This window comes from Gossypium hirsutum, chromosome A01 (genome assembly GCF_007990345.1).
Source record: "Gossypium hirsutum isolate 1008001.06 chromosome A01, Gossypium_hirsutum_v2.1, whole genome shotgun sequence".
Taxonomy (NCBI): Eukaryota; Viridiplantae; Streptophyta; class Magnoliopsida; order Malvales; family Malvaceae; genus Gossypium; species Gossypium hirsutum.
This window is the reverse complement of record NC_053424.1, coordinates 17725237-17750936: the sequence shown is the minus strand read 5'-3', so window position 1 is coordinate 17750936 and position 25700 is coordinate 17725237. Positions and strand designations below refer to the sequence as shown.

At 33.4% G+C, this 25700-nt stretch overlaps 2 protein-coding genes across 3 annotated transcripts; one reads left to right on the top strand and one right to left on the bottom strand.

The window, feature by feature from the left end:
* Positions 1–944: 944 nt before the first annotated feature.
* LOC107917895 (tetratricopeptide repeat protein 27 homolog) lies at positions 945–16878 on the bottom strand. Of its 2 annotated transcripts, none has more exons than XM_041112859.1 (21): positions 16404–16878; positions 15919–16060; positions 14509–14840; positions 13804–13885; positions 13442–13721; positions 12454–12512; positions 11999–12088; positions 11437–11528; positions 11183–11281; positions 10978–11055; positions 8532–8616; positions 8354–8412; positions 8150–8219; positions 7881–7972; positions 6000–6062; positions 5824–5890; positions 4135–4398; positions 3648–3764; positions 2665–2817; positions 1699–1841; positions 945–1260 (listed from the first exon to the last, which is right to left on the bottom strand). In XM_041112859.1, the coding sequence occupies exons 1-20, from the start codon at positions 16811–16813 to the stop codon at positions 1746–1748; spliced, it is 2730 nt and encodes a 909-aa protein (XP_040968793.1). In that variant the 5' UTR covers positions 16814–16878; the 3' UTR covers positions 945–1260; positions 1699–1745. The 2 variants fall into 2 exon arrangements, with proteins under 2 accessions (XP_040968793.1, XP_040968814.1); XM_041112880.1 differs by having other exon boundaries at positions 14509–14762; positions 16404–16868.
* A 6369-nt stretch (positions 16879–23247) lies between these two features.
* On the top strand, positions 23248–25464 carry LOC107917894 (uncharacterized). Its single transcript, XM_041082329.1, has 6 exons — positions 23248–23373; positions 23828–24172; positions 24286–24457; positions 24570–24724; positions 24823–25207; positions 25301–25464. Exons 1-6 carry the CDS (start codon positions 23248–23250, stop codon positions 25462–25464), a joined length of 1347 nt encoding a protein of 448 aa, XP_040938263.1.
* The last annotated feature ends 236 nt before the right edge of the window (positions 25465–25700 follow it).

Here is a 25700-nt window from a genome sequence, read left to right as displayed (position 1 = left end):
ATCATTTTGATTACTTTTCAAGACCTTCTTAACAATATTATATTCTTTTACAAATGCAAAATTAATTTGACTGCAAAGATCAAACTCTCATGAAAGTCAACTTCGAACCATCTTATATCATATTAAATCCAACATCAAAATCATATTATCTTAAGTGGTTTGAACCCTTTCCCTTCTCTTGTAAATTGTATAATTTTTCATTGCATCTCTCAACTTTCTCAAACATATACAAATCCTAAAGCATTCCAATTACCTCCAAAATTTTCTATTAATTACAACTAAAAGCCCAAAGGTAGTCTTAAAAAACGTACTCATTTTAAAAATTGATTCAATATTCATTATATTCAAATAAAAAAATTATCTATTAACTACAATTGGAATTATATTCTAAAGAGATCAGTTTTAAAATCATATGCCTCAAAATTTCATGCACCTTGGAATTAAGGAGGTGATCAGAGAATAGGAATAATTATATGATTGGATTCGAATAGATCTAAATATTATATCATTATTTAAAAGCTACTTTTACATATCTTTTATACTTATTTAAATAAAAATATTTTTAATATTTAACTTATTAAATTGAGCTGAAAAATGCTCAAGAACGAACTTATCATCTAAGTAATTAACACATTCTTTTTGAGTTTTGAAAATTTTATATATTCATTTTATAACTTTCTGAATTTCTAAAAATGATTTTTTATTTTGAAGTTCTTTTTGAAATTTAAAGTGTTAATTTTCATAATTTTTTGAAATTTTTAAATTTTAAAATAAATTTTTAAGATTTTTTATTAAAAATATATATTTAAAAAAAGATTTCTTAGAATTTATTATGCCTTTTAAAAAGTATTCAGCTTTTATAATTACCACTTGAACAAGACTAAGGGGAAAATTGAATTAGGTTATCAGATTACTAAATTAAAATAACATATTTAATCCTAAAATAAACAAACAGGGTATGATACAACTTAGAGACTAAATTTTGGGTTTTACAAGACTATCGAATTTCTAAACGTATAGGCATAGCATCTTCAAAATATCATTCTTTTTCTTAAATAAAATCCTCCACCTGGTAAAACCTGAGTGCATTAGGAAACAATTTTGTTTTAGTTAGAAAGGGAACTATTCTTTCCTTTTCTTCCTCTGACTATCGACTTTCACATCTTAAACTCAGAGCCCAAGCAAACAGGAAGGAGAAATTAGGCCATTTATATAACTTGCAGAGTTGTATAGCCTTTGTTTTATCAGCCATTTGAGTTCCTATAAGAAAAAAGCATAACGTGAAACAGCAAGTGATGTACTACTGCTTGCTTATCTATGATTACGACTAGTGTTGTTGAGAGCTCAAGGTGCAATCCAAGCACTAAAACCCTTACATTGCCCGTGGCCAAAAATATAAAATAAATAAACACTAGAGTGAAGATGCAATATGTATAAATGTCTCTGTGCATGTGTTAACAAGTACTATCCCTTATCTTACTAGTAAAGGTACATCCAATAAAATAATGAACTTCAATTATGCCTATCAATTAAAATAAAAAGAACCTAGGGCCATGGCACCTTTGTTTTCTAGCACTAAGACACAAAACATGAGCACGCCCAGGCGCACATCCTGATAACACTGATTACAACTGCAAAAATTTAGCCTAAACCAAAAACATAAATTCACATAGTGATAAAAGAAGGCTGCAAGCTTACCCTCAGAAGTAGAAAGTAAATCCTGCAAACTTTCTGAGTTCTGACTTTTAACTAGCTGTAGTCTCTGCCTGGAGCTTTATCTTTACTTCATCAAGGCAAGCTTCAAGCTTCCTGAATTCTTCGGTGTCTGAAAATATCCCAGCCTAAAAAGTGCCACAATTCTACCTCATCAATCAGCTACTTACAAAATGACTAGGGAAAAATACTAGTTGATTTTTCAAGCACTAGAGAGTAAAAATCGGTCAAGATTAACTACACTTGAGCAACAATATTTTATTGCAAAGTCACTCCGTTTCCATTTGTAAACTTAATATTTAGTTAATTGAACTGTTTGGATTCATTACAGATTTGGTACCTAAAGTTTATAAGTTTTGCATTAGGAACTCGAACTTTCTTTCATCCATCAACTTGCACATAAAACTGGGATTGTTAGTCAATGGGTGATATGTCAAAAGAATCCAATTAAATAATGATATTTGCATGTTTTGTTGGCTATTAGAGGACAAGTCATGCATTTCACGAATATTCCAAGTCACGTGTGCAACTGCAAACTGATGTGCAGGAAAAAAGATTTGAGTACCTAACTAAAAATTTTTAAAATTTCAATTAAAAAAAGGAATTTGGAAATAGTTTAGGTACCAAGTGTGTAACCAACACATTGTTTGTTGACATTGCCAAATTAGGAATGTTAAACATCTATAACAAAAGACAGTTTTCTCTCATTGATGTTATGATTCAAAATATCTTCAACTTAAAACTTAAAATGAATCAGAAGGATGAATAACGTGAAGACCTACAGCTGAATCAGTAAAAATAAATTACACGAAAAAAGATACAAAACTAGTTTTTAACAGTGAGCAAGTCGCAATTATATGAAAAAGTGAGAAATTTAGACTAAGCTAGAAAGCACGGAAAAGGTAAATGCAGCAGCAACAAGATCCATAAACCGCAAAACTAACTACTTGCCTGTTTTAGAGTGTTCTTCAAGTGCATCTCAGCAGTATGTAGTTCTCGACGACTATTGGTAGAGGAAGAAATATCCATGTAGACCTCACAAAGATCCAATGAGGCCTGTGCAAAGCTTTTAAACCGGTCTTCATCTTTCCACAAATTAGATCCCTGAGAGAGAGAGAGAGAGAAAGAGAGAGTCAAACTCATGGCATCACAACAATTAATGATGGGCACTTAAATCCATTTATTTAGAGATCAACTATAGGATGACAAATTTGGTTGCACACGTCATTATTTCATTAGATTAGGATAAAAACCTATGCATGAAAGAACAAAACAGGAGAAAGCAAGACAACCAAGACTGAATAGACTGCTGTTGTTGTCTTCATGGTTCAGAATTACATTCAAGGTCAATTCTGAATAATAGCACATAAGGCACAAAAGACGATCTCCAAATAGACATATAACTCAGATAGGCATTAATTACTTTTTCCTACTCTTTCTACTGATATACTATAAAGAAAAGGGGGAAGTAATCATACTTGTATTTTAGTCCTATCTAGAACCATTTTATTGAGAAAGAAGTAGTTTCAAGGTAGGAAGGGCAAGGAAAGGAAGAGGCAAATGTAAAATGTGGTAGCACGAAAGGGGGATAAAGTCCAAAGCCAGGCAAATCAAAATAAAATGTATACCAGAAGTCTTCAGCATCCAAGCATGCACTTAACCTCAGGCTTGTTTAATAACAAACTTTAACTTAGCTCAAACTAGGCTGTTTTCCAGAAAGCAGAATTCCTCGAAATTGAGCTAAGTTCCATAACTTAACTATCATGGCAAATTTTTGCCTAATTTCTTTGCTGCTTACTTTTGACACCACAAAGTCAGAACATAGGTCAAAAAGCACATCATATACTCTTCAAGGAAAAGAATGTTCTTGGCAAATTATAATGCTTTAAGTACAACAGCAGAATATAAGGCATTGTAAATGTTAATGGAGATACCTGATATGATCTAACTTGCTTTAAGAGTGCTTCACAGCACATTGTGAGGTCACCTTTAATTCTGTGCCACCTTGCATATAAGCCCCACAATTCTGGCCGACTTTCACTCCGAACTATCTGTATCAGACAAGTCATATACATAAGGTATAGTGGCAATACTTATTACTGTTTCTGAATGGATAGCTTATTTACTTCTTGCATATCTTAGATCTATCTACAAAGAGAGTAGCCTCATTTCAATTAGAAACACACATATATCATCATATAGACATAAATTAGCCAAACTGACACAGTCCAAGTAACACCTGCATAAAGCATTATGTTTTAAGTACAAATTCATCTGACCACGAATTTAGAAGTCCAGTGATAGGTGCTGAGCATAAGAATCCTATAAGGAGACAACTTTTGATGCCCCGCATGAGAGAGCTTAGCAACACTCTCAAAGAAGGGAAAATAGCAACAAAACAACCATTAAAGTATTGGAAACCTGTTGTAGAATTTTTCCAAGAAATTCCAACAAATGCTCATTTTCTCTCAATCTTCCCGCATTCTTCTCAGCATTTGCAGATGGATTAACAGAACATGGAATTGAATCAGAACTGGTCTGACTGGGAAGATCATCATCATTGGTTATAGCAGGCAGTCTTGCTGAAGTCCTTTCCTCCAGATATTGCATGATTTTCTCGAGCAATTCAACATCAATTCTCTTATTATTGGTCATATTTAACACCATCTTAATAGCTTCAAGAGACTACAAAAATAAAAAGAGAGATAAAAGACAAATAGAAGTATATTCATAATTAAAATTGAGATTAATAGTCATTCAACTGAAGGCTATTTGAGAAAAAGCTCACAGGCTGAGAATCTTGAGATTACAAACCAGAAAGAACAGTAAAATTTTACATTTAAGCACTCCCTTTTATGTGCAAAAAAAGTTTATCTTAACATAATGGCTCATTCAAACTCACAAGTTATTTTCTATCCCATTCAAATTCATTTGCATTTATACACTTGAGCCCATACTAGTTCAGAATTTAGCCTCTTAGACAACAGGAAAGATTCATATAGCTCATAGACACAATGTGGTGAAAATTGATTACAGTGAACTGTCTTGTAATTTATAACAAGTTATTACAAATAAGCTTGTTTTTCCTGGGTTCAAAGAACTGGAAAAGGCAAATCTGACTAGAATGACTGACCCATACAGTCTGAAGCTTAACCTAATTTGACTCTTTAAGGATTTGCATGGCATAGCAGAAAACTGAAAAGATCGAAAATGGGAAACAAAATGGATTAATTTTAGGTGAGCTACGGTAGGAGAGAAAATCAAGAGGAAAGAAAAGGGAAGAGGATGTTTTCTTTCCAAGCCCACAAAATCCATCCATAGTTGGTGGATGAAGGGAAAAAAATAAAGCATATTTAGATAAAACCTGTCAATGTAACTGTTTTCACCAGATCTGACAAACAAGTAATCCATAAACCCAAGCAGTGGATGGAAAAACTTAGTTCCTTTTCTCCATTTTTCCATATTTCATACAAAGCAAATGCACAGAAGCAAAAGCATATTTTCCATCCTACTTTTGTCCTCTCTCCAAACATTTTCCTCTCCACCCTCCATGCAAAGCCTAAATCCCAACAACCCAAACCTGAATAAACAGAGAAAAAAACCCTCAATAAACCAAAACCTGGAGAGATTTTGATTGAACATGAACTTGAGGTAACCTAGATCCAGATCAACCAAAAAATGACTCTCAGCTGAACCCCAAATGACAACACGAAACCCCTGTTTTTTTGGTACAACATGAAACCTAAATCAAGCATAATTTATATTTTTATTAAAAAAAAAAGAAAAATAAACTACAAGTTAATATAAAAAAATGACCCAAAATCAAACTCAACCTCACTGATTTCAATTTTAAATTAAACTTGAATAATCTGAAACTCAAAATAACCAGTTAATAATAGTTAAACACTATAAAATGTTCTCCACCATCTGCATAAAAAGGCCAGAAAAGTTCTCCAAATATTATATCTTCAGACGAATCAACCAAAGCCTTCCAAGAAGGGCCAAAGAGAAGATTTGCTCAATGTTAAACCACATTGGCTATACTAATATGGCTAATTATTACCACCAAAATAACACCTCAAAACCAAACAGCTTAAGCAAGATTATTACCTGACCAATATTGCCAACATCAAAAGAAACTTGACTGTAGTTCTCCCACATCTGCCAGCTATCTCGTCTGTCACCAAAGAAGGTTGTCGGTACCATATAGCAATAAACAGAGTGTTTGAGAATACGGTCTGGTGTGTGCATAATGTGTGATTGAATCAAGGTGAAAAAAGCAGTACTTATATTTCAAGGCCTCCTTGAAGGCAATAAAGGACTCTTTGCTCTTCCTCTTAATCATATGCCTGCATCGTCAACAGATATCAAATAGATAAAATTTACCATGAACCAACGCTAATATGATTGAAAATAACAACACAAATTCCATCAAAATTTGGAAAGGAACTATGATGGATAAATTCCCACACACAACGAAGCAGAAAACTCAAATAGTGATATTTGATTCAGATGCAAAAAATATGAAAACATAGTTCAGTAAAGATATCTCTCAAAAAGCATCTCTAAGCTACCAAACAAGCCTAATGAAACTTGAACTTGGCTTGGCTTTAGTTCCATAACAAACAACTCTTCCTTAGTATGACTCCAGTAATAACTTTCTTAAATAGTAGCTACAACCAGACGAAAATATTTAGATGTATTCCAGTCGTAAGTCTATATTTCCACTTCAAAATGTCACTTCTACATAGTAATTTTACCTTTTGCAATTACATGTGGCACAAATATAGAATGTTAAGTTGCTTCTCTTCACTTTCTACAAACCATCCATGTCCAACATGCATATAGAGGACATAAGAGTACAAAGGTTCGACACTCCAAAAACTTAAAAAAGTTGAACTACCTATGTTGGACGCATACTCCTATCTGAGACTCATCCCTAAGCCAAGTAATATAAATTGAAACCATTCTATGGTACATGCAATAAGCAATTCACCTATGTTTCCATAATTCATTGAGCCTATTTTTCTTTTCTCACAAGCAGAATTTTCAAAAACACATACATATAGAGACAAGCATGCACACAAATAATAGTAATATCGAATATTAAATGGGGCCAAAATGTACTCCCTATTCTTTCTTTTGATAGGACTGAAATTCTAATGACATGATAAAAGGGTTCATCATCCTTTCTTTTCACTATCTTTTCCTATACGGGAATATCATCAGTTATCTTGTCATATCAATTATAAACATTATCATATTAAATTGACATATCTGCAGTGCCCAATCAAGAGTTGAACGGTCAGGGGGGGGGGCAAATATTATAAATTTTCTTTAAATCCTTTATATTACCATTTAAAATAAGGTATATTTGTATCCCCACCACCTCCCCCCCCCAAAAAAAAAAAATTTAACAATCTTAAACTACCTTAAAAAATAAGTTATATTGATGTTTAATCCCTCGAAGATTTTTTTTCGTAATTTATCCCTTGTAAAGTTCATAATTATAAATTTAGTAATACTTTTGGTCTAAACCTCATTCATTAATATTAGTTAAATTCTTTTTATTTTACTTTTTAATCAATCAAGTAGGTGCATTTATGTTAATTGCTAAGTTAATCAAATAAATTTATCCAAAATTTAATCTTTAAATTAGAATATAATCTTTTGACATCAAGGCATTATTAATTTTTTACCTAAGCAACATGATCTCTGTTTAGGCTAGTTCAAACTAAGGTACTACTTAATAAATTTCATTATGTTTTGAATAGTAAAACAAGCCACAGGGTTAACTGGAGCCATCCTAAAACAGTTCTGGGTAAAAGGTTATAAAAAATTTTCAGAATTCACTGTACACTGACCTGAAACCAGAAGCAGGTAAAAACTAAAATAACCAATTTTCATTAAACCAGTTAATTCATCTAGACAATGATAATAATCCATATTTAAGACGCATGTATAAAAAAAAAGGAAAAAAAAATGAAGCATACAGAAAAAAATGCCAAAGCTGAAAAAAAAAAAACCAGCCCCTATTCATTTGAGAAATTCCAAACACAAATATCCTGTGAAAAAAATCAGTGATTGGCATTGCCAGAAGAGAAATGTATGAATATCTTGCAGAAACAAATGAAAACGTATGACAGATGAAAGAGAAAAGAGCATACAAACAAGCAATATTATTCCAAGCCTCTCCATTTTCAGGATCAAGTTGCACTGCACGAGTAAAACCATCAAGGGCCTTTTCAACATTCCTAGCCTGTACAGCATGATGTTAATGGTAAGGTTAAAAGCTTTAAAACAGAAACAAACTTGCACAAAAAGAATCCATTTAGTTATATACACTCTAAGCGTGCAAAATTGGTGTAAAACCTAATAAACAGATCAACAAGTTTGCCTAGCACAAAAAGCAAAACAGAAATATCAAGTTGCTTACCTTCAATGCAGCAGCACCTAGTGCAAACCATCCATTTGAATACAACGAATTCAAGGCCAAGGCAGACTCCCTGAGTCAATTGTAATCAGTTTTTCAGCCAAATGATCCTTTTTGTTTTATGTCCAGCCAAATCAATTATAAGCTACAAAAACTAAAAGTCCAATTGTAACAGAAACAGCAGAAGAAACAATGAAGCAGATATACCATAGGATCTTAGATTTCTCATACTCTCCTCTTCCATATGCATTATAGGCAAGACACCGCTGGCACACAGAGAAGGAAATAAAAAAAATTAAAAAAATTAAATTAAAGACCAAATATAATAATACTAAAACAAGACATACTGAAACCAATTTAACCATAAGCAACATAAGCCAGTCACCTTAGCTCGTGCTGACCTATCATTTGAAACTTCCAAGGCTTTCTCATAACAGGCATCACTATGTGTAATATCACCCAATGAACACCTACAAATTAAAAATTACATTTTACCATACATTACACTAATTTTAGTTTATATACATAGGTGCATATTTACATATTATCATATGTATATAAAGCGTAAAACAAAAATAACAAAATTAATTCGTGTCCACCACGGGAAATAATAGCAACTAAAACCCAAGTTGCCATAACCATCCATTTCATTCGTGAGAAAATCCAATAAAATTGCCTCTACTAGTTATGTCAAGACTAGTGAACAACTAGGTGACATCTTCAAAAAAGCTTTAAATGGTTCTAGGATTGACTATATTTGTAACAAGCTAGGCATCATTGACATATATGATCCAGCTTGAGGGGGGGGGTGTTATAAATATAGCATATAAATATTTATTTACTTTATAGGGCTGACTTTAGATTGCTTGATTTTAGCACCAAAATTTGACTTGATTCTAAAGATATGATTTCATTCTCTAGATTTGATTCTCTAGGTTGTATATATATCTACTTATTGTACTACTTGAAACATATAGTAAAGAGAACCCTTTTCTTCTTCTCCCGTTTTGTTCTTTCTCTTGTATTTTATTTTGTTTCTAACTCTTTGGATCACAATAGTTAGATGACCAAGAAGAGTAATACTTCTGTATTTTCTTATGATTTCTTAATTATTTGTCAGAGAAAATAACTCATTTAAAACTATCACACACTTCATGCTACTAAAAAGGCCAATTTTGTGATTCATTTTACATTGAATAATGATCTTACAAAGTGTACATTTAGTTTTTCGACATAATAATAATTTTCAAAATAATTAAAATGCAATATACCACTTTGGATACTATATTAATTAATTACTTACCTCCAAGGTAAACACCGAAAACAACCATGATAAACCAAAAAACATATACAACATAAAACCATAATAAAGTGACGTGATTCAGGGGGAAACAACAGAAAATCAATAGAATTAGGGTGAGCAAATGGGTAAGAAAGCCTCTAATTGGTGTTGCATTTTAAAATGCAATAAACCATACATAAGAGTTATAAAAAGCCTCTAATTTCTCTCTATTAATTCAAAGGAAATAATTATATCATCGGTTGTAAAGTTTATAGCTTATTTACACTAGATTTACTTGCAAATAAAGTTTTAATCCAAGCCCTAGGTTAAAACCCAAAGATATATTATAATCTTAGCGGTCCATAATATTTCTAATAATTAAAAATATTACTGAAATAAAATGTACATAAATAATTAAAATATATAGGTAATTGGCTTTAATATGATTTTCTGTAATGTCTATAGTTCACATGATTAACTATCTCTAAGACATTTTAATTTTATTGAACAATTAAAATAGATGTTGCATTTTAATTTTTCATTATTACATAACTGCAAACAAAAAAATAAATTTTAAAAAAGGATAAAATAATTAATAATGAAATCAGAATTAAATGCAAAAATGTCTACTCGATGTGCTTGTTAACTTGGTTATTGATGTTTGCTAGCAGAAGCACAAGGAAGAAATGGCTTTTTTATACAAATATATCTTTTTTATTATATATCAAAATATCAATACTTAAAAATTAATTCTCAAAATGCACTTTTTTCAGCATGAAGGAAACACACATAGATGGCAAGTTCTGAACATAAAAATTTTACAGATTTTGCATCTAATGCTTGGACTCATCCTTAAATTTACATGTTCCAAGAGCTCTCTTCGCATAGATTGGAACTCAATAAGCGAGTTCCAAAATATTTTTAAATTGAATTTTAGTTTTAATTTTAATCTTTTTTATTCACATTGGAACTTACCAAAGCCAACTCGGTTGACAAGATACAAAGACTTAAAATAAGAAGTTCAATTAATTTTACAGTATCTGAATTTTAGTATATAAAAGAAATATGTATATTATAGAAAAGCTAAAAAACGTGCTTGGATATATTAAAGAACATAAAATTAAATTGCAAACGTTTTGAAAGACATAATGCTTGATTTGACTTCTATATAGACTTGTTATGTTAGGATCGGTATTACACTGAAATCAAAATTAAATGTGAAAATGTATTATTACCCTATATGGGTGTTGACTTTGTTATTAATGTTTTACTTTGAGAAGGCAAAATAGGCATTTGGAAATAAAACCAAAAAATATTTTTGAACACTTATAGTTAAATGGCAAACATTTTGAATAACATGATGCATTATTTTACTTTAATATAGAATTGTTATGTTATAAGCAGTATTACATTTTAGCTATTTGTTCATGTTCATTAATTATGATTTTTAGCAAATGTAGAATGTAAACGTGGTGACCGACATCTTTAGCCTAGGTACAAGCATTTGTAAACTGGAATAAAAGGAATAAAAATAGGTAATCCCCCTTACCATAACTTTGGGTCATTTGGCATCCTAGACAGCTGCTCCTTGATGAGTTCAACAGCAGCTGCTTTCTTCTCTAATTTGCTGTTTAAGCATATGCCATATCTCACATGAGATTGAAATAGGAAACAGAGTTCCAAAAAGAAACAAAACCATGGATAAACACAGAAGAAAAGGTAACTCAAAACAGAGACGCTATAGTTCATCATACCTGTAGCAGTATATTAGATTATCCCACAACTCTAAATCCTCAAAGATTTTAAGCGCCTCTCCAATCAAGCCACAACTAACTAAAATATCACCATATTGCCTGAAATTACGAGGAAAAGGAGAAAAAATGAATAAAGAAACACTGCAAGAAATTGTTAAAAACAATCAGCTCCATTAAAGAAGATAAAATACAAACTACATAAAACAAGATTGTAAGTATGATGCAACTTAGTGCCAAAAAAACAAAAGATTTACTTCCGAAGAGCAGGAATTGTCGGGATATAAACAGAAAAACAAAAAGGAAGCCTCAGTGGAACCCCAGGTGAAGGCTTATGAATACTCTCAACCTGAAATAGTGCAAAATAAGTATGTTAAAAATTGAAATGGGCCCCAAATATACTAGAATTGAAAATCTTTATGCATATAGAGTAAACTTAAGAAAAGAAAAGACAGATAAAAGAAGCAACAGCTTATAAACACCCGAAGTCAACTTCTTAGAAAAAAATCTTGTTCAATGTCATAAAAAGCAACTCACTAAGGCAAGATGCATGATTAGTTACTCAACACAATGGTAGAAAGGATATAAAATTTTGGCATTCATCACATTATTTGAAGTAGTACAGAGTATCAAAAACTATGTATGCATACTGTAAATCAAAATAATATGTTCAGTAGAAATAAATGTTAAATTATTAATTGGACATTGTGATTACAAAATCAAACATAAGCAAAGATAAAGCAGGGAATAAAATGACAAAGCCACACCATAATTTTAAACAAGGCCAGAAAAGCATCAATACTTGGACACTAGTATTACCAAGTTATCCATCATCTCTAGAGCACGCTGCTTGGTGCGACTGCGAGTTGACTCCCAACGAATTCGTAATATGTTACAGAAGCACTTCAACTGAAACAAGTTCAAAGCAAGCAGCAAACCAAATTAAAGCTTAAGATCATTTCAATACTGAACAACCTTCAGCATTTAGAAAAAGAAAAAACTAATAGTTCATCTTATACATAATGGTGATGGTGGTTAAATCATCTTTATTTGGGACAAGCCACTATCACTTGACTATCTTGACTACATTTAGATTGCATATTCAATTCTGACATGCTTATTTCAAGGAAAGCTACTTTTGTAAAGCACAAAATTTTCGAGGAATATAATTCACATTTCATCCAGTTAAAAATTAAAGATTAAAACCCCAAACAAACTTGTAGACAAATTTTTTTGACACAAATAACTGGATACTCTTGCAATAATCAGCTTACAATGAAGTATGATGATTTTTGAGAATCAATCGCCTCAATATATGGAGCCATATCCCAACCTGAAACAGACATAAAACAGTAAATTTTAAATATGTATATTATGAAAAAAAGAAAGCCATGTAGACATTTACAATCACTGTCCGATAGTTAGCAAAGAAAACAGACATAGAACAGAAAATTTAAATATGTATATTATGACAAAAAGAAAGCCATGTAGACATTTACAATCACTGTCCGATAGTTAGCAAAGATAATAAAAGTAATTCCTATTTACTAGGCATTAGTCTCTAGTTTCACTGATATTTTGTTTCTCTTTTTAGATAAGGGAATATGACATTTATCCCTTAAATTAAGGGATTTTATTTTGTGCTGCTAGGATTAAGGGATTCATTGGTAATTTCTTTTCATACTTATAATTCCAGTATTTTCCATAATCAACAAATAAGAAGAATCCGGTTTACTTTTTTCTAAACTTATATGATATCAGAGCTATAATAACAACACAAAGGTATGTATGATACAGGAGAGATAGCTACAACTTAGTATATGCCTATAGAGTTCCAAAAATGGTACATCAATGAAGAGTACCAATAATGCAATTATTTTGCTTTTCCCACAACTAATCTAGACTGAAGATGAAGGGGAGCAAAATTAGACATCAAAAACTTCTCTAAAGCTTAAAAATAAGTTTATGAAAGCTTTAAGATGAAACTTCTGTAGGAAAAGAATGAGTAAATGATAGACAAATAAATAAATTGTTTGTTCTTAATTATTTCAAGTAATTTCAATTTGTGAACATCTTTTACTCTTTAGTGACCAAGCCAAACAAGCTAAAAATTGTGAAGAAAAAGGAAGTATAGCCTAGAGAATAATATCGCCTTAGCAAAAGATTTTATATATCATGTTATAATATAGATAAATAAAAGAAAACCAAAAGCAATGCTCATACCAGCAAAAGGTCCAATCCACTAATATTTTATCCCCTTACCTTGCATTTCACCATGCGGACTACTCTTCTCAATCAGCAGGCATTGTGCTAAAACCACTGCCTGCTGGGCTGTTGTTAAAGTGGACACAACACAACCACACTCATTCTTTCCAAAACCATTACCATTCTCTACCAGCTTTGGGGTCATATATATGTCAGATGCTTCACTGACATTGGGACCAGTCAATTGCGTGTCAGGAGCTATGGAAGTGTTTATATCACCGCTTACTGATTTCGAGCTTGTATTTGCAACCAATATCATTTGTGCCTTTGGTTCTACCTAAGGAAAAATAATTTTTAATATTAAGGGTAACTGAATGATAATTCACAAAAGGCATTATTAAGACCTTCTCAACATTTACCTGATGTACAGTACGTAAGCCAAGAATACCAGTAACAGAGAGCTGAAGACCAGCTGCCACTTCAGCTGACTCCAAATCTCGCCTGAAATGAGCAAAATGAATTCAATGAATAAAAGTAAGCTTGAAAACCAAAGCACCTTATACCAGTTGGAACTTCAGGCCAAGCATCTAATAATCATGGTTGGAGAACTTGAAAAAGGTTTGAAGAGAAAAATTGCAAAGCATAGAATCACCTACAAAGCGAGAATATCAGGCTTCCAATATTTTCCCAATGATTGAATTACTAGATTTCCCTCTTCATATTTTACACATGGCATAAAATGTTGACACTCAAAATAAAAAATTTAAGCAACGACCATGTCTAGAGAAAAGGTATGGCCCACCAGGTAAAACCTGTTAAAAACAAATATTTGTTGAGTAATACCACAAATAAATATTGACAGGCAAAATATGTCATTTGGAGCATGCTAGCCTCTCAAATTCTGAAGCATGCAACAAAAAATCAAAACAATGAGAAATTAATTGATGGAAAAAAAAATCACATGGGATGGTAAAAAGGAGGGATAATCTTCTCCAGTGTAAATAAGTAGCTCCACACATGTATGTACAATTCCATTAAGGCAAGATTTTTTCAATATCTTTTGAATAAAAATCAATAAATTTGTAATAAGCTTATCCAATAGACCATGCTTACAAGAAACTCACCTACAAGGATCAAGTCTGCCATAAATATATTCTAGCACCCCTGCTTCTAAATGAACCATTGAAACAATTGTAGATGCTTCCCCATCTTGTAATTGAGCACCCCAGTAACTTGTCACTTTTTCCAAACTTCCAAAATGACCTAAAGTTTCACCCTTAAATACTTGCAATAACTCAAAAAGGGAAGAAGACCGCTCATCCAAAATTTGTTGATGAATAAGTAAAGCTCTAAACAGCCACCATGAAATGCTCCTGATCTTAAATGTGGACATGAAACTTGCTTCAAATGGTAGATCACTTGTCTTCAGGAGTAACATTTTGGCAAAAACTATGTACTACAAAGCAGACAAAACAATCTTAACTAAATTTATAGAACTCAAACTATAAAGTAGAAAACAAGAGCATCGTCCAAAATAACACAACTAGATCCTCAAACAAATGGAATTCGAGGAACAGATTTCAATTCTCAAATTTTATACAGGGCACATGCGGGCATTATTAATATAATTAAGCTTACCTAGAAAGCAATTCACTTCTATAACGGATAATACTATGAGTTTATTGTTATTTTTCTTATAATGATTTGCATTTCACAATCTGCTTCTGTTTTAAGAAAAGGCAAAATTAACTTGCAAACATCAAGGAGAAAAAAACAATGAAAGCCTAATACTCTGTACCAGTTAAAATTATGGGAAGTTGAGAACAAAAAGACTAAAACGGAAGTAAAAAAGAATCAGTTTATTTGAACTAGTATACTAGTTTGGAAAGATGGAAAAGCGCATGGAAAGAAAAATATTGTTTCATACATTGCTTTGTAGTTTGTAGAGTTGAAACTGAAAACAAAGATATGAAACCCCATTATTTAACGTTAAACCCCCGTAGCTGGACATAAAACAGCAAACATATATATATATATATGAATAGCACTGTAAATTACCAACACTCAACTGACATGCCTCCCATTTTCTCTTCCAAAATCTTTCCAATTGGAGATTATCTTTTTTGTTAACATGAAGATAGGAAATACTTCCATTTTTTCTCCTATCACTCTTCTCTCTTAAATAAGCATGAGAAAACAAAATCACCAAAACTTTTTCCATCTTCCCACTCCCGTATCTTATCAAGCAAAACAAGACTCACCTTTATTATCCTACTTGCTTTCTACTATGTGGCTAGAAAACTGAGTAAATAACTAAAGAAAGGGCTAATTAAAATATAACAATTATTTAAAGAAGAAGATTCATCTAATGCTATAATTCTTCAAATTGCTCTCTTTCACTTAGATACCCAATCTAAAAGTTTTTGCTCATTGCTTCAAAAGTGAAAAGCAAACAGTAAAGCAGCAACAAGCAAAAAAATTAACATTATTTTATGAAATTGGAGGACAGGCTTAAGAACTGATAATATATATACCTGAAGATAACAGAACTTGCCAAGCAAGTCTGAGCCAGCAGCCATGAGTTGATTCCTCGCCCAATTTTCCCATTCCACCATCTCACTTCCTTCCCACCATGCTTTCATTGGTAGTGGACGCTTTGGTAACCTATTCACCGGCCTAGTTTTTAAATTCAAAATTTATTTTAAGAAAAAAAAGGAAATGAATTAGTTTTAAAATAAAAGAAATAGAAAAAAAAGAATATTCATAAACGATTAAAACCAAACATAAAAACTAAATACAATTCCAATTTTAACATAATTCTTACATAAAAAATAAACACATTTTCTTGTTTTATTAAAATGCATTTTTTTTGTTCAATTTTCAAGAATATTGTTGGATTTCATATCAAAACTCAGTTACTATGATATATATATTATTCGGAAAGTAAAAGGAGAGTAAAAGAGCTGCAAACAAACGGTAGCAGTCACTTTTACATTTTACAAGAAATCGAAGGCCTTACCCAGTCAAATTGCATTGAATGAACCAGAATAAAGCGGCCACAGCAACGCACACAACAAGAACAATCCTACAAGCTTTTTCCGCATCGTCAATGGAAGGTTCATTGATGAATGATTCGACTCGGTCTAGTAAGTCGGAGTAAACTCGGTCAGGCGAGAGAGAAGAGAGGTCGGAGTCGGGGGAGGCAAGGACGAGTCGTGCGGCGTCCGAGGAAAGGGCCCCAAGGTAGTTCCCGGACTCGACGGAAGTGAGGAAGTCGGAGATAAGAGCGTGGAGAGGAGGAAGGGAAGCAGCGAAACCAGAAGGTTGGAGGTGAGAAGAAGGATCAGACGGAGGTTGACAGAGGGTGCAGCGAAGGAGCCTTAGCTCATGCCCTCGTAGGATTTCTATTTCGCGTTTGGCCATGTTCATTGAGGTACTGGAGTAAAAGCCAGAGAAATCCGGGGTTTAAGGGTTTTACAAAGTAACAATAAAAAATGGCAATTAGCTTCTGTTTTGGTCACCAATTATTAATTCTTTTGATTTAATTATTTAAATTCAATGTCCTAAATCTAAAAAATTCAATAATTTTAACTTTCTTAAATTAATTATACATTAAAAAATTCCAGTTGGTTTAATCCAATTATATAAATATCATATTTTAGATAAATACATCATATCATTCAATGACACTCCTCTTTAAAAAAATTAACAAATTTTAAAAGTTAAAGGGGGTAGAGTTAATAAAAAAATTAATAATTGAATAACTAAAATAAAACTAAAAGCATAGTTGAGTGACTATAAGTGCAATTTACCCGTGAGACACGCTTTGCAACTGGCGATGCCAAAATCTAAAACCAACTGAAACCTAAAACCCTAAACTCTTCGAAGCTTTTATTCAGCTTCTCATCTCTTATTTCCTAACTTTTCATCAAAACTTTCAACAAAAAGCTTTTGCATAGATTGTACATTATACCAGTGTATACGAGATCAATTTCAGCTCAATTTTGTTGGAATACAAGTTGCCACTATTGTTGAGTAAAAAGCTCCTTCTTGATCATCCAAAAGGTGCGTCAAATTCCTTTCCTTTAAACAAACTCTTGGTTTTAAAACCCAGAATTTTTTATTAAAATTTTAAATAATTTTGTAGCCTGGAAAAAGTACTTCAAATAATTTCCTTTGATTTGGGCATGAACGTTTCACTGGGTCGGCTTGTTTGGTTCTAGTGATTTCTGTAACTTCTGAAGAATGTAAAATGGTTTTCTTGTTCCTATATTGCTGATAATTTTCATCTAAAGGTTGATTTTCTTTAAAGCCCATAGAAAGCGAGCTTCTTTTAGAATTTTATTTTCACCGGAAAAGCATTCTTAAGCAACCAAAAGAAAGTAATCTTAAAACTGAAAACCTTGAAAGATTTTTCATATATATATATACACTTTTCTTCAATGGGGGCTTTATTGATTCTATTGTTTTTCTGTGTCATTTTCAGCTCCAAGAAATCTACTAACCTGGAAAGAGAGGGAACCGTTTCTGGAAGAGCATTGGTTTGGGCTTCAAAGCTCCTCGTGAAGCTATTGAAGGTTCGTTTTCCTTCAAACTTATGTATATATTCAGGTCTTGTGGAATTAAACTTTATGATTATATAAACCACTTCTGGAAGTGAAATACATAAATATGCATTTAGAGTTTATCTTTTTACATAAACCAATGGAGAAGATTGAACCGGTGGGTCCTTAATTATGGCCTGAACAGTGGAGCCAGGTCCAGTGCTTTTTCAGTTTCTGGCTTGACTACCGGCAATACCGCCCAATATAGCTGAGCAAAGTTTTGAATTTGAATCATAAGATACACTACAGTAACTTAACTCCAGTACTTTCCATGTCTTTTTATTTCATTGTATTGTAGTAATATAGTCCTCTGGTTTTCTCATGTTTTCTGTTTGTAGTATTGGTTAATGCCATTTTATTTGCTTTTGTGGGGTTGTATGGTTCAAGAAAAGTTACAGTCCTTGCTTTAGTTGATTAAGGAGCTTCAAAGCTTTGTTCTTTTGCTCTACTTAAAAGACAGATATTTGCTTTGTTTTTAGTCAGTTCTATTTTTTTATTCATTTAATGCTTTTTTTTAAAGACAGGTTTGACTACAGAACTAGTTTTAAAATGGGCATTATTTTTCCAATCAGATTTGAGTTTTCAAAAACCCTTTACAAAACAGCATTAGAAACTTTTTTTTTATGGAACATTAGAAACTTTAAATATAACAATTAAGTAATGATTTTATATTCATTTATACTTGATTATTTGTTATTATTTATTACCATATTTGTTCCATGTTATTATTTATTGAACTGGTGGTTCCATAATTATAGCCTGGAAAAAAAACTTCAAATAATTTCTTTTGATTTGGGCATGAGGGAGGTCGGTTTGTTTGGTTCTAGTGGTTTCCATAACTTTTGAAGAATGTTATCATATTTCAGTTTCCTAATTAAGGAGTATTTGAGTGTATCAAATAGGATTTTGTAAATATTTTATCCCTAACTTTAAGTCTGTTTTTAGGTACAGCATCCCTAGAATTAGTCTGTTTCCTAGTGTGAAGTTTCCTAAGTTAGCTCACTATGTGTATAAATATCTATGTAATTTCTTGTGAAAAATATAATCAAAATAGCCTATTTTTAACATGGTATCAGAGCTTTTTTAGCCCGATTTCTGGGTTTTTTTCTTTGTCTGGCGATTTTTTTTCTTGACTCCCAACCAGCCCTCAAGCCTGTAGAATTTTTTGAAACGAAACATGATTGAAACTGTCCAGATCAGTAACACTGGGGATGTCTCAGAAGTTTCTGTGACCAACTCAAACCCAACAAGTGAGTTTCAGAGTATCCAAGTAGCCTACAGGCTAAATGGGAAAAATTACCTGAAGTGGTCTCAACTGGTTCGTATGTTCTTGAAGGGAAGAGGAAAGCTGAGTCACTTACTTGGAACTGGACCTAAAGAAGGAGACCCTAAGTTTGATGCTTGGGATGAACAAGACTCTATGGTAATGTCTTGGTTATGGAACTCTATGATGCCAGAAATCAATGATACATGCATGTTTATTAACACATCCAAAGAAATATGGGAAGCTGTGAAGCAGATTTATTCTAAAGTTAGAGATGTTGCTCAAATCTATGAAATCAAGACTAAGATTTCATCCACCAAGCAAGGAAGTCGATCAATCACGGAGTATTCCAATCTGTTGCAAAGTTTATGGCAAGAGATGGATCATTAGCAGTGCATTCAGATGAAGTGTAGTGAAGATGCAACACTCCTAAAAAGGTTCGTTGAAAAGGATCGAATTTATGATTTTCTTGCTAGACTAAATGTTGAGTCAGATGTAGTAAGAGTTCAAATACTTGGAAAAGAGGAACTACCATCACTAAATGAGACAATTGCAATTGTTCGTGCTGAGGAAGGAAGAAGAGGAGTTATGGTTGAGAACAGTCAAGTGGATAGTTTAGCCTTGGTTACAAAAGCTGTAAGTGAGAGGAGATTTGGCCTGGAGCAGCCAACTAGTGAAGATAATAGACGGACAGAACGTACAAAGCCTATTAACAGGGATTCGATATGGTGCACCTACTGTAAAAACACCTGTTACACTAAAGAAAGATGCTGGAAACTCCATGGGAAGCCACAGACAACAAACAAAAATTTTTCAAAAAAAGGTGGACAACCAAAAGGACAAGGGCGAGCAAATACAGCAAGACAGTTGGATGGAAAAAATAATTCTCAGGAATCACCTGTTGAATTCAATAAAGAAGAAATTGAGAAGTTAAAAAATTTGTTGGGATCATTGGAAAAATCTTCTTCAACAGGTGCTTGTAGTTTGGCTTTTTCAGATATATCCTCTTCTCAAGATTTTAAAGTCTCGGATACAGATACCAAAAGTTCTTGGGTCGTTGACTCAGGAGCTACGGACCACATGACCCACTCCTCACAAAAATTTGTTTCATATACACCTTGTCCTAGTAGTAGAAAAATAACAGTAGCTGATGGTTCTGTGATCACAGTGGCTGGTCAGGGTGATATTGTTATAAACAAAACCCTTTAACAGATGTCCATGTTCCAAAATTATTTACCAAACTTTTATCCATTCAAAGAATTACCAAAGACTCTAATTGTAAAGTTGTTTCTATCACAATCGATGTCTTTTTCAGTAACAGAATACGAGGAGGATGATTGGACATGCTAAGGAAGTAAATGGCCTATACTATCTTGAAGAATCCAGTGAAGAAGTTAGTGCTCTGAATTCCTCACCTTTATCTTTCATATCCGAATCTATTAAAACCAATAAAGACCAAATTTGGCTCTATCACCTTCGCCTTGGTCATCCATCGTTTAGAGTCCTTAAAATTATGTTTCCTTCATTGTTCAAAGGATTAACTGTTGAAAAATTTCATTGTGATATCTGTGAACTTGCAAAACATAAACGTACTTCTTTTCCAGTAAGTAATACAAGAACATCCACTCTTTTTACTCTTATTCATAGTGATGTTTGGGGGCCATCCACTATTTCAAATATTTCTGGGGCTCGGTGGTTTGTATCATTTATTGATAATTGTACTCGTGTGTCTTGGATATTTCTTTTAAAACAAAAATCTGATGTAAGGTCTGTCTTTCTAACCTTTTACAACATGATCAAAACACAATTTGGAGCTGAAATAAAAAGGTTTAGGTTAGACAATGCCAAGGATTATTTCAATCAATTTCTCTCAACATATTTCCAAGAAAGAGGCATTATACATGAGTCATCTTATGTTAGTACACCCCCAAAAAATGGTGTTGCCGAAAGAAAGAATGGTCACATTTTAGCTATTACAAGAGCCTTTTTGTTCCAAAAAAAGGTCCCTAAACAATACTGGGGGGAGGTTGTTTTATCTGCTACTCATTTGATAAATAGATTGCCTACAAAGGTCCTTGAATCTCAAAGTCCTATGCAAGTTTTAGCAAAATTCTTTCCTGATTTCAATACTTAAAGTAACCTTACTCCCAAAATATTTGGCTGTGTTGCCTTTGTACATGTTCATTCTCAAAATAGGGGAAAATTTGATCCACGAGCTGTCAAGTGTGTCTTTCTTGGTTATTCTTCCATTCAAAAGGGGTACAAATGCTATCATCCAGTTACAAAAAAAAATTTTGTAACAGCGGATGTTACTTTTGCAGAACAAGAGAATTTCTTCACTTGTCCTTATCTTCAGGGGGAGATCTTATTCACAGAAGATAAGGACAAAGAATTCTTTCTTCTTGGCATTCCAGCTCCTGTCCAGCAACCAAACACTCCCACTCAGTCCTTGCCTGCTAACCAACTTGCCCGACTTGAAACAATGACCCCTATACAACCTGAAACAGAGCTTAACACACCCAAATCACCAAGAGGAATTCAGAACACTACTCGTCCTTTACTGGTTTACTCAAGGAAGAAGGCACCGGTGCAAGTTCAATCATCTTCTTCTCCTTTACGACCTGAGGTAATTGCTGAACTTACTTTGAATTCTAATACTGCAAATTTAGATGATTTTCCCATTGCTATTAGAAAGGGGACTAGAGCCTGTACAAAACATCCCTTGTACCTATTCATGTCTTACAAAAACTTGTCTATAACCACAAAGCCTTTCTTACTAGCCTAAATTCTATCTCCATTCCCAAAACTATATTCGAGGCATTAGAAGATGAGAATTGGAAAAATGCCATGAAAGTTGAAATGGAAGCTCTTGAAAAAAATAAGACATGGGACTTAGTGAAATTACCGAGAGGAAAGAAACCAGTGGGATGTCACTGGGTGTACATAGTGAAATATAAGTCAGATGGTAGCAAGATTGGTTGCTAAAGGGTACACTCAAATATATGGAATAGACTACCTTGAGACATTTGTCCTTGTTGCAAAGATGAACACTGTAAGAGTGTTGTTGTCACTAGCTGCCAATCGAGGTTGGAAATTACAGCAATTTGACATCAAAAATGCCTTTTTACACGGTGAGCTTGAGGAGGAAGTCTATATGGATGTTCCTCCAGGATTCGGTCCAAATATAGGACAGGTAGTTTGCAGACTAAAAAAGGCTTTGTACGGACTAAAACAGTCCCCGAGGGCTTGGTTTGGAAGATTTACCAAAGTAATGCTCAAGTTGGGGTATAAACAGAGTCAAGGAGATCAGACTTTGTTCGTAAAACACTCATCTTTAGGGGGAGTGACTGCTTTATTAGTCTATGTTGATGACATTATAGTGACTGGTGATGATCTAGAAGGAATGGAGAATTTAAAGAAATGCCTAGTAAAAGAATTCGAAGTTAAAGAGCTCGGTAAGTTAAAATATTTCCTTGGTATTGAAGTGGCACATTCTCGGGAAGGAATATTCATATCTCAGCAAAAATACATAGTTGATTTGTTGACAGAGACGGGCAAGTTGGGCTGTAAACCAACAAAGACACCCATAGAGGTGAACCACAGACTTGGAAATGCACTAGAAGATGCAATAGTTGATAAAAGGTCATATCAAAGACTTGTGGGGAAGCTCATTTACTTGTCTCATACCAGACCAGATATTGCCTATGCAGTAGGTGTTGTAAGTCAGTTTATGCACAATCCCAAAGAATCACATCTTAGAGCCGTATATCAGATTCTACAATACTTAAAGGGTACGCCAGGCAAAGGAATCTTATTTAAAAAAAGGGGAGAATTTAACCCTTGAAGCCTATACTGATGCAGATTATGCAGGATCTATGGTTGATAGAAGATCAACCTCGGGCTATTACACTTTCCTAGGAGGCAACCTTGTGACTTGGAGGAGTAAAAAACAAAATGTTGTGGCTAGATCTATTGCAGAAGTTGAATTTAGGGCGATGGCTCTTGGAGTTTGTGAGTTGTTATGGCTAAAAATTATTTTGGAAGATTTGAAGATCAAGTGGGAAGGTCCAATGAAGTTGTATTGTGATAATAAGTCTGCTATCAATATTGCACATAATCCAGTTCAACATGATTGAACGAAGCACGTTGAGGTTGACAGATATTTTATAAAGGAAAAACTGGACAGTGGCTTAATTTGCACTCCATTTGTGTCCACTGATGGACAACTAGCAGACATACTTACCAAAGGATTGTTTGGGAAGTTGTTTTAGAAATTAGTAAGCAAGCTGAGAATGGATGATATCCACTTCCCAGCTTGAGGGGGAGTATCAGATTTCAGTTTCCTAATTAAGGAATATTTGAGTGTATCAAATAGGATTCTGTAAATATTTTATCCCTAACTTTATGGCTGTTTTTAGGTACAGCATCCCTAGAATTAGTCTGTTTTCTAGTGCGAAGTTTCCTAAGTTAGCTCACTATGTGTATAAATATTTATGTAATTTCTTGTGAAAAATATAACCAAAATAGACTGTTTTTAACAAATGTAAAATCAGTCTTCTTGTCCCTTTCTTGCAGATAATTGCCTTGTTTGCAAGTTCGCAAACAGGTCCTGCAATGGTTGGGGAATCATTGCCAGAGCTCAACTATCCCAATGATGTTTTGCAGCCTTTACTAAGCGCATCAAATTCGTCTTCGCTACAACAAGCCCTAGAGATTCTAATAAAAGATTCTAGAGCTGCTGTTGGCTGTGGAGAACTTGCTTCAAAGAATATCCTTCCTACTGTTTTGAAGCTTGTTGAATCTCTCCATCGTGCATCAAGTCGAGAATATCTCATGCAAGCTATGAAGCTTCTTAGGAATCTATGTGCTGGAGAAGTTGCCAATCAGAATTCGTTTGTTGAGCATAATGGAATTGAAACTGTTCTCCATCACTTCTTTCTGATCCATATTTTGGGATTATTCGTTTGAGTTTGCAAGTTCTGGCAAATGTTTCATTGGCTGGAGCAGAACATCAACATGATATTTGGCTTAAGATGTTCCCTAACGAGTTTTTCATACTAGCAAGCATCCGTAGTCAGAAGACCAGTGATCCGTTGTGTATGATTTTATACACCTGTTGTGATGGAAGGCCTGCACTGGATATTGAGCTATGTAGAGATCCGGGGTTGCCTATTGTAGCTGGCATAATTCCGACCATCGCTTCAGGTACAAATGATGAGCCTTTGATTTTAAGTTCTTTCACTATGTTCCCTACTTTGTTTTAGATAGATTTAGCTAACTCTAGATCTCTCTTTTTTCTATTATCTTTTAATACCAGTTGGTTCTAGAGAAGATTGGTTTAAGTTACTTCTCTCAAGATTATGTTTGAAAGACATTCACTTCCCTGCACTGTTCTTTAAATTATGTGAAGGCAATGCTTCTGAGGATAGGGGAAACACTGCTTTAGGGGATAATGTTTTCTCATCGGAGCAGGCATTTCTTCTGCGAATCATATCTGAGATCCTAAATGAAGAATTAATAAAGTAAGAGTTCCCAATGAGACTGCATTGTGTGTTCTTGGAATATTTAAGAGATCAGTAAGTATTGTTGATTTTGGTGCTAGAGCCAAATCTGGTCTTCCAACTGGCTCTACATCTGTTGATGTTATGGGATATTCCCTCATTTTTTTGAGGGATATCTGCGCTCAAGACGGTCTAGGAGACTTGAAGAAAGATTCTGTAGATGTTGTTGATTTGCTACTATCCAATGATCTTACAGATGTTATTTTATCATTGCTTTATGATCTTGAGCCGCCAGCAATCATAAGAAAAACCCTGAAGGATGGGGAAACCTTAGATCTGAATTTGGGTTCAACAAAACTCTGCCCTTACAAAGGATTTCGGAGAGATTTGGTTGTGATAATTGGGAATTGTGCCTATAGAAGGAAGAACGTGCAGGATGAAATAAGGCAGAAAAGTGGGATTCCATTGTTGTTACAGTAGTGTGTTACTGATGATGACAACCCGTATTTGAGGGAATGGGGAATTTGGTTTTTGAGAAATTTATTAGAAGGTAATGCAGAAAACCAACAGATAGTAGCTGATTTACAGCTACAAGGGTCTGTTGACATGCCTGAACTTGCCAGACTTGGTCTTAAAGTGGAGGTTGATCAAAACACTCATCGTGCAAAGCTAGTAAATATCCCAGGAAGCTACACAAAGCCTGTCGAGTAAAATTTTTTTGGCGATTTTGGTATAGTTTTTTTTTTTTTTTTTTTTATATAATGCTATTTTAGTATAGTTGACTTGTAGGTGTCATATTCTTTGAAGAATTTTTTCCGATTTGTACACTTCTTTTAGGAACTGATCTAGAAAACAAGAAGCTTGAACCTTGAAATCCGATTTTATAATGGTACAATTTGTAGATGAAGATATAGAAAATTGTCTTTCCCCTGTGTCTTGATGATTCA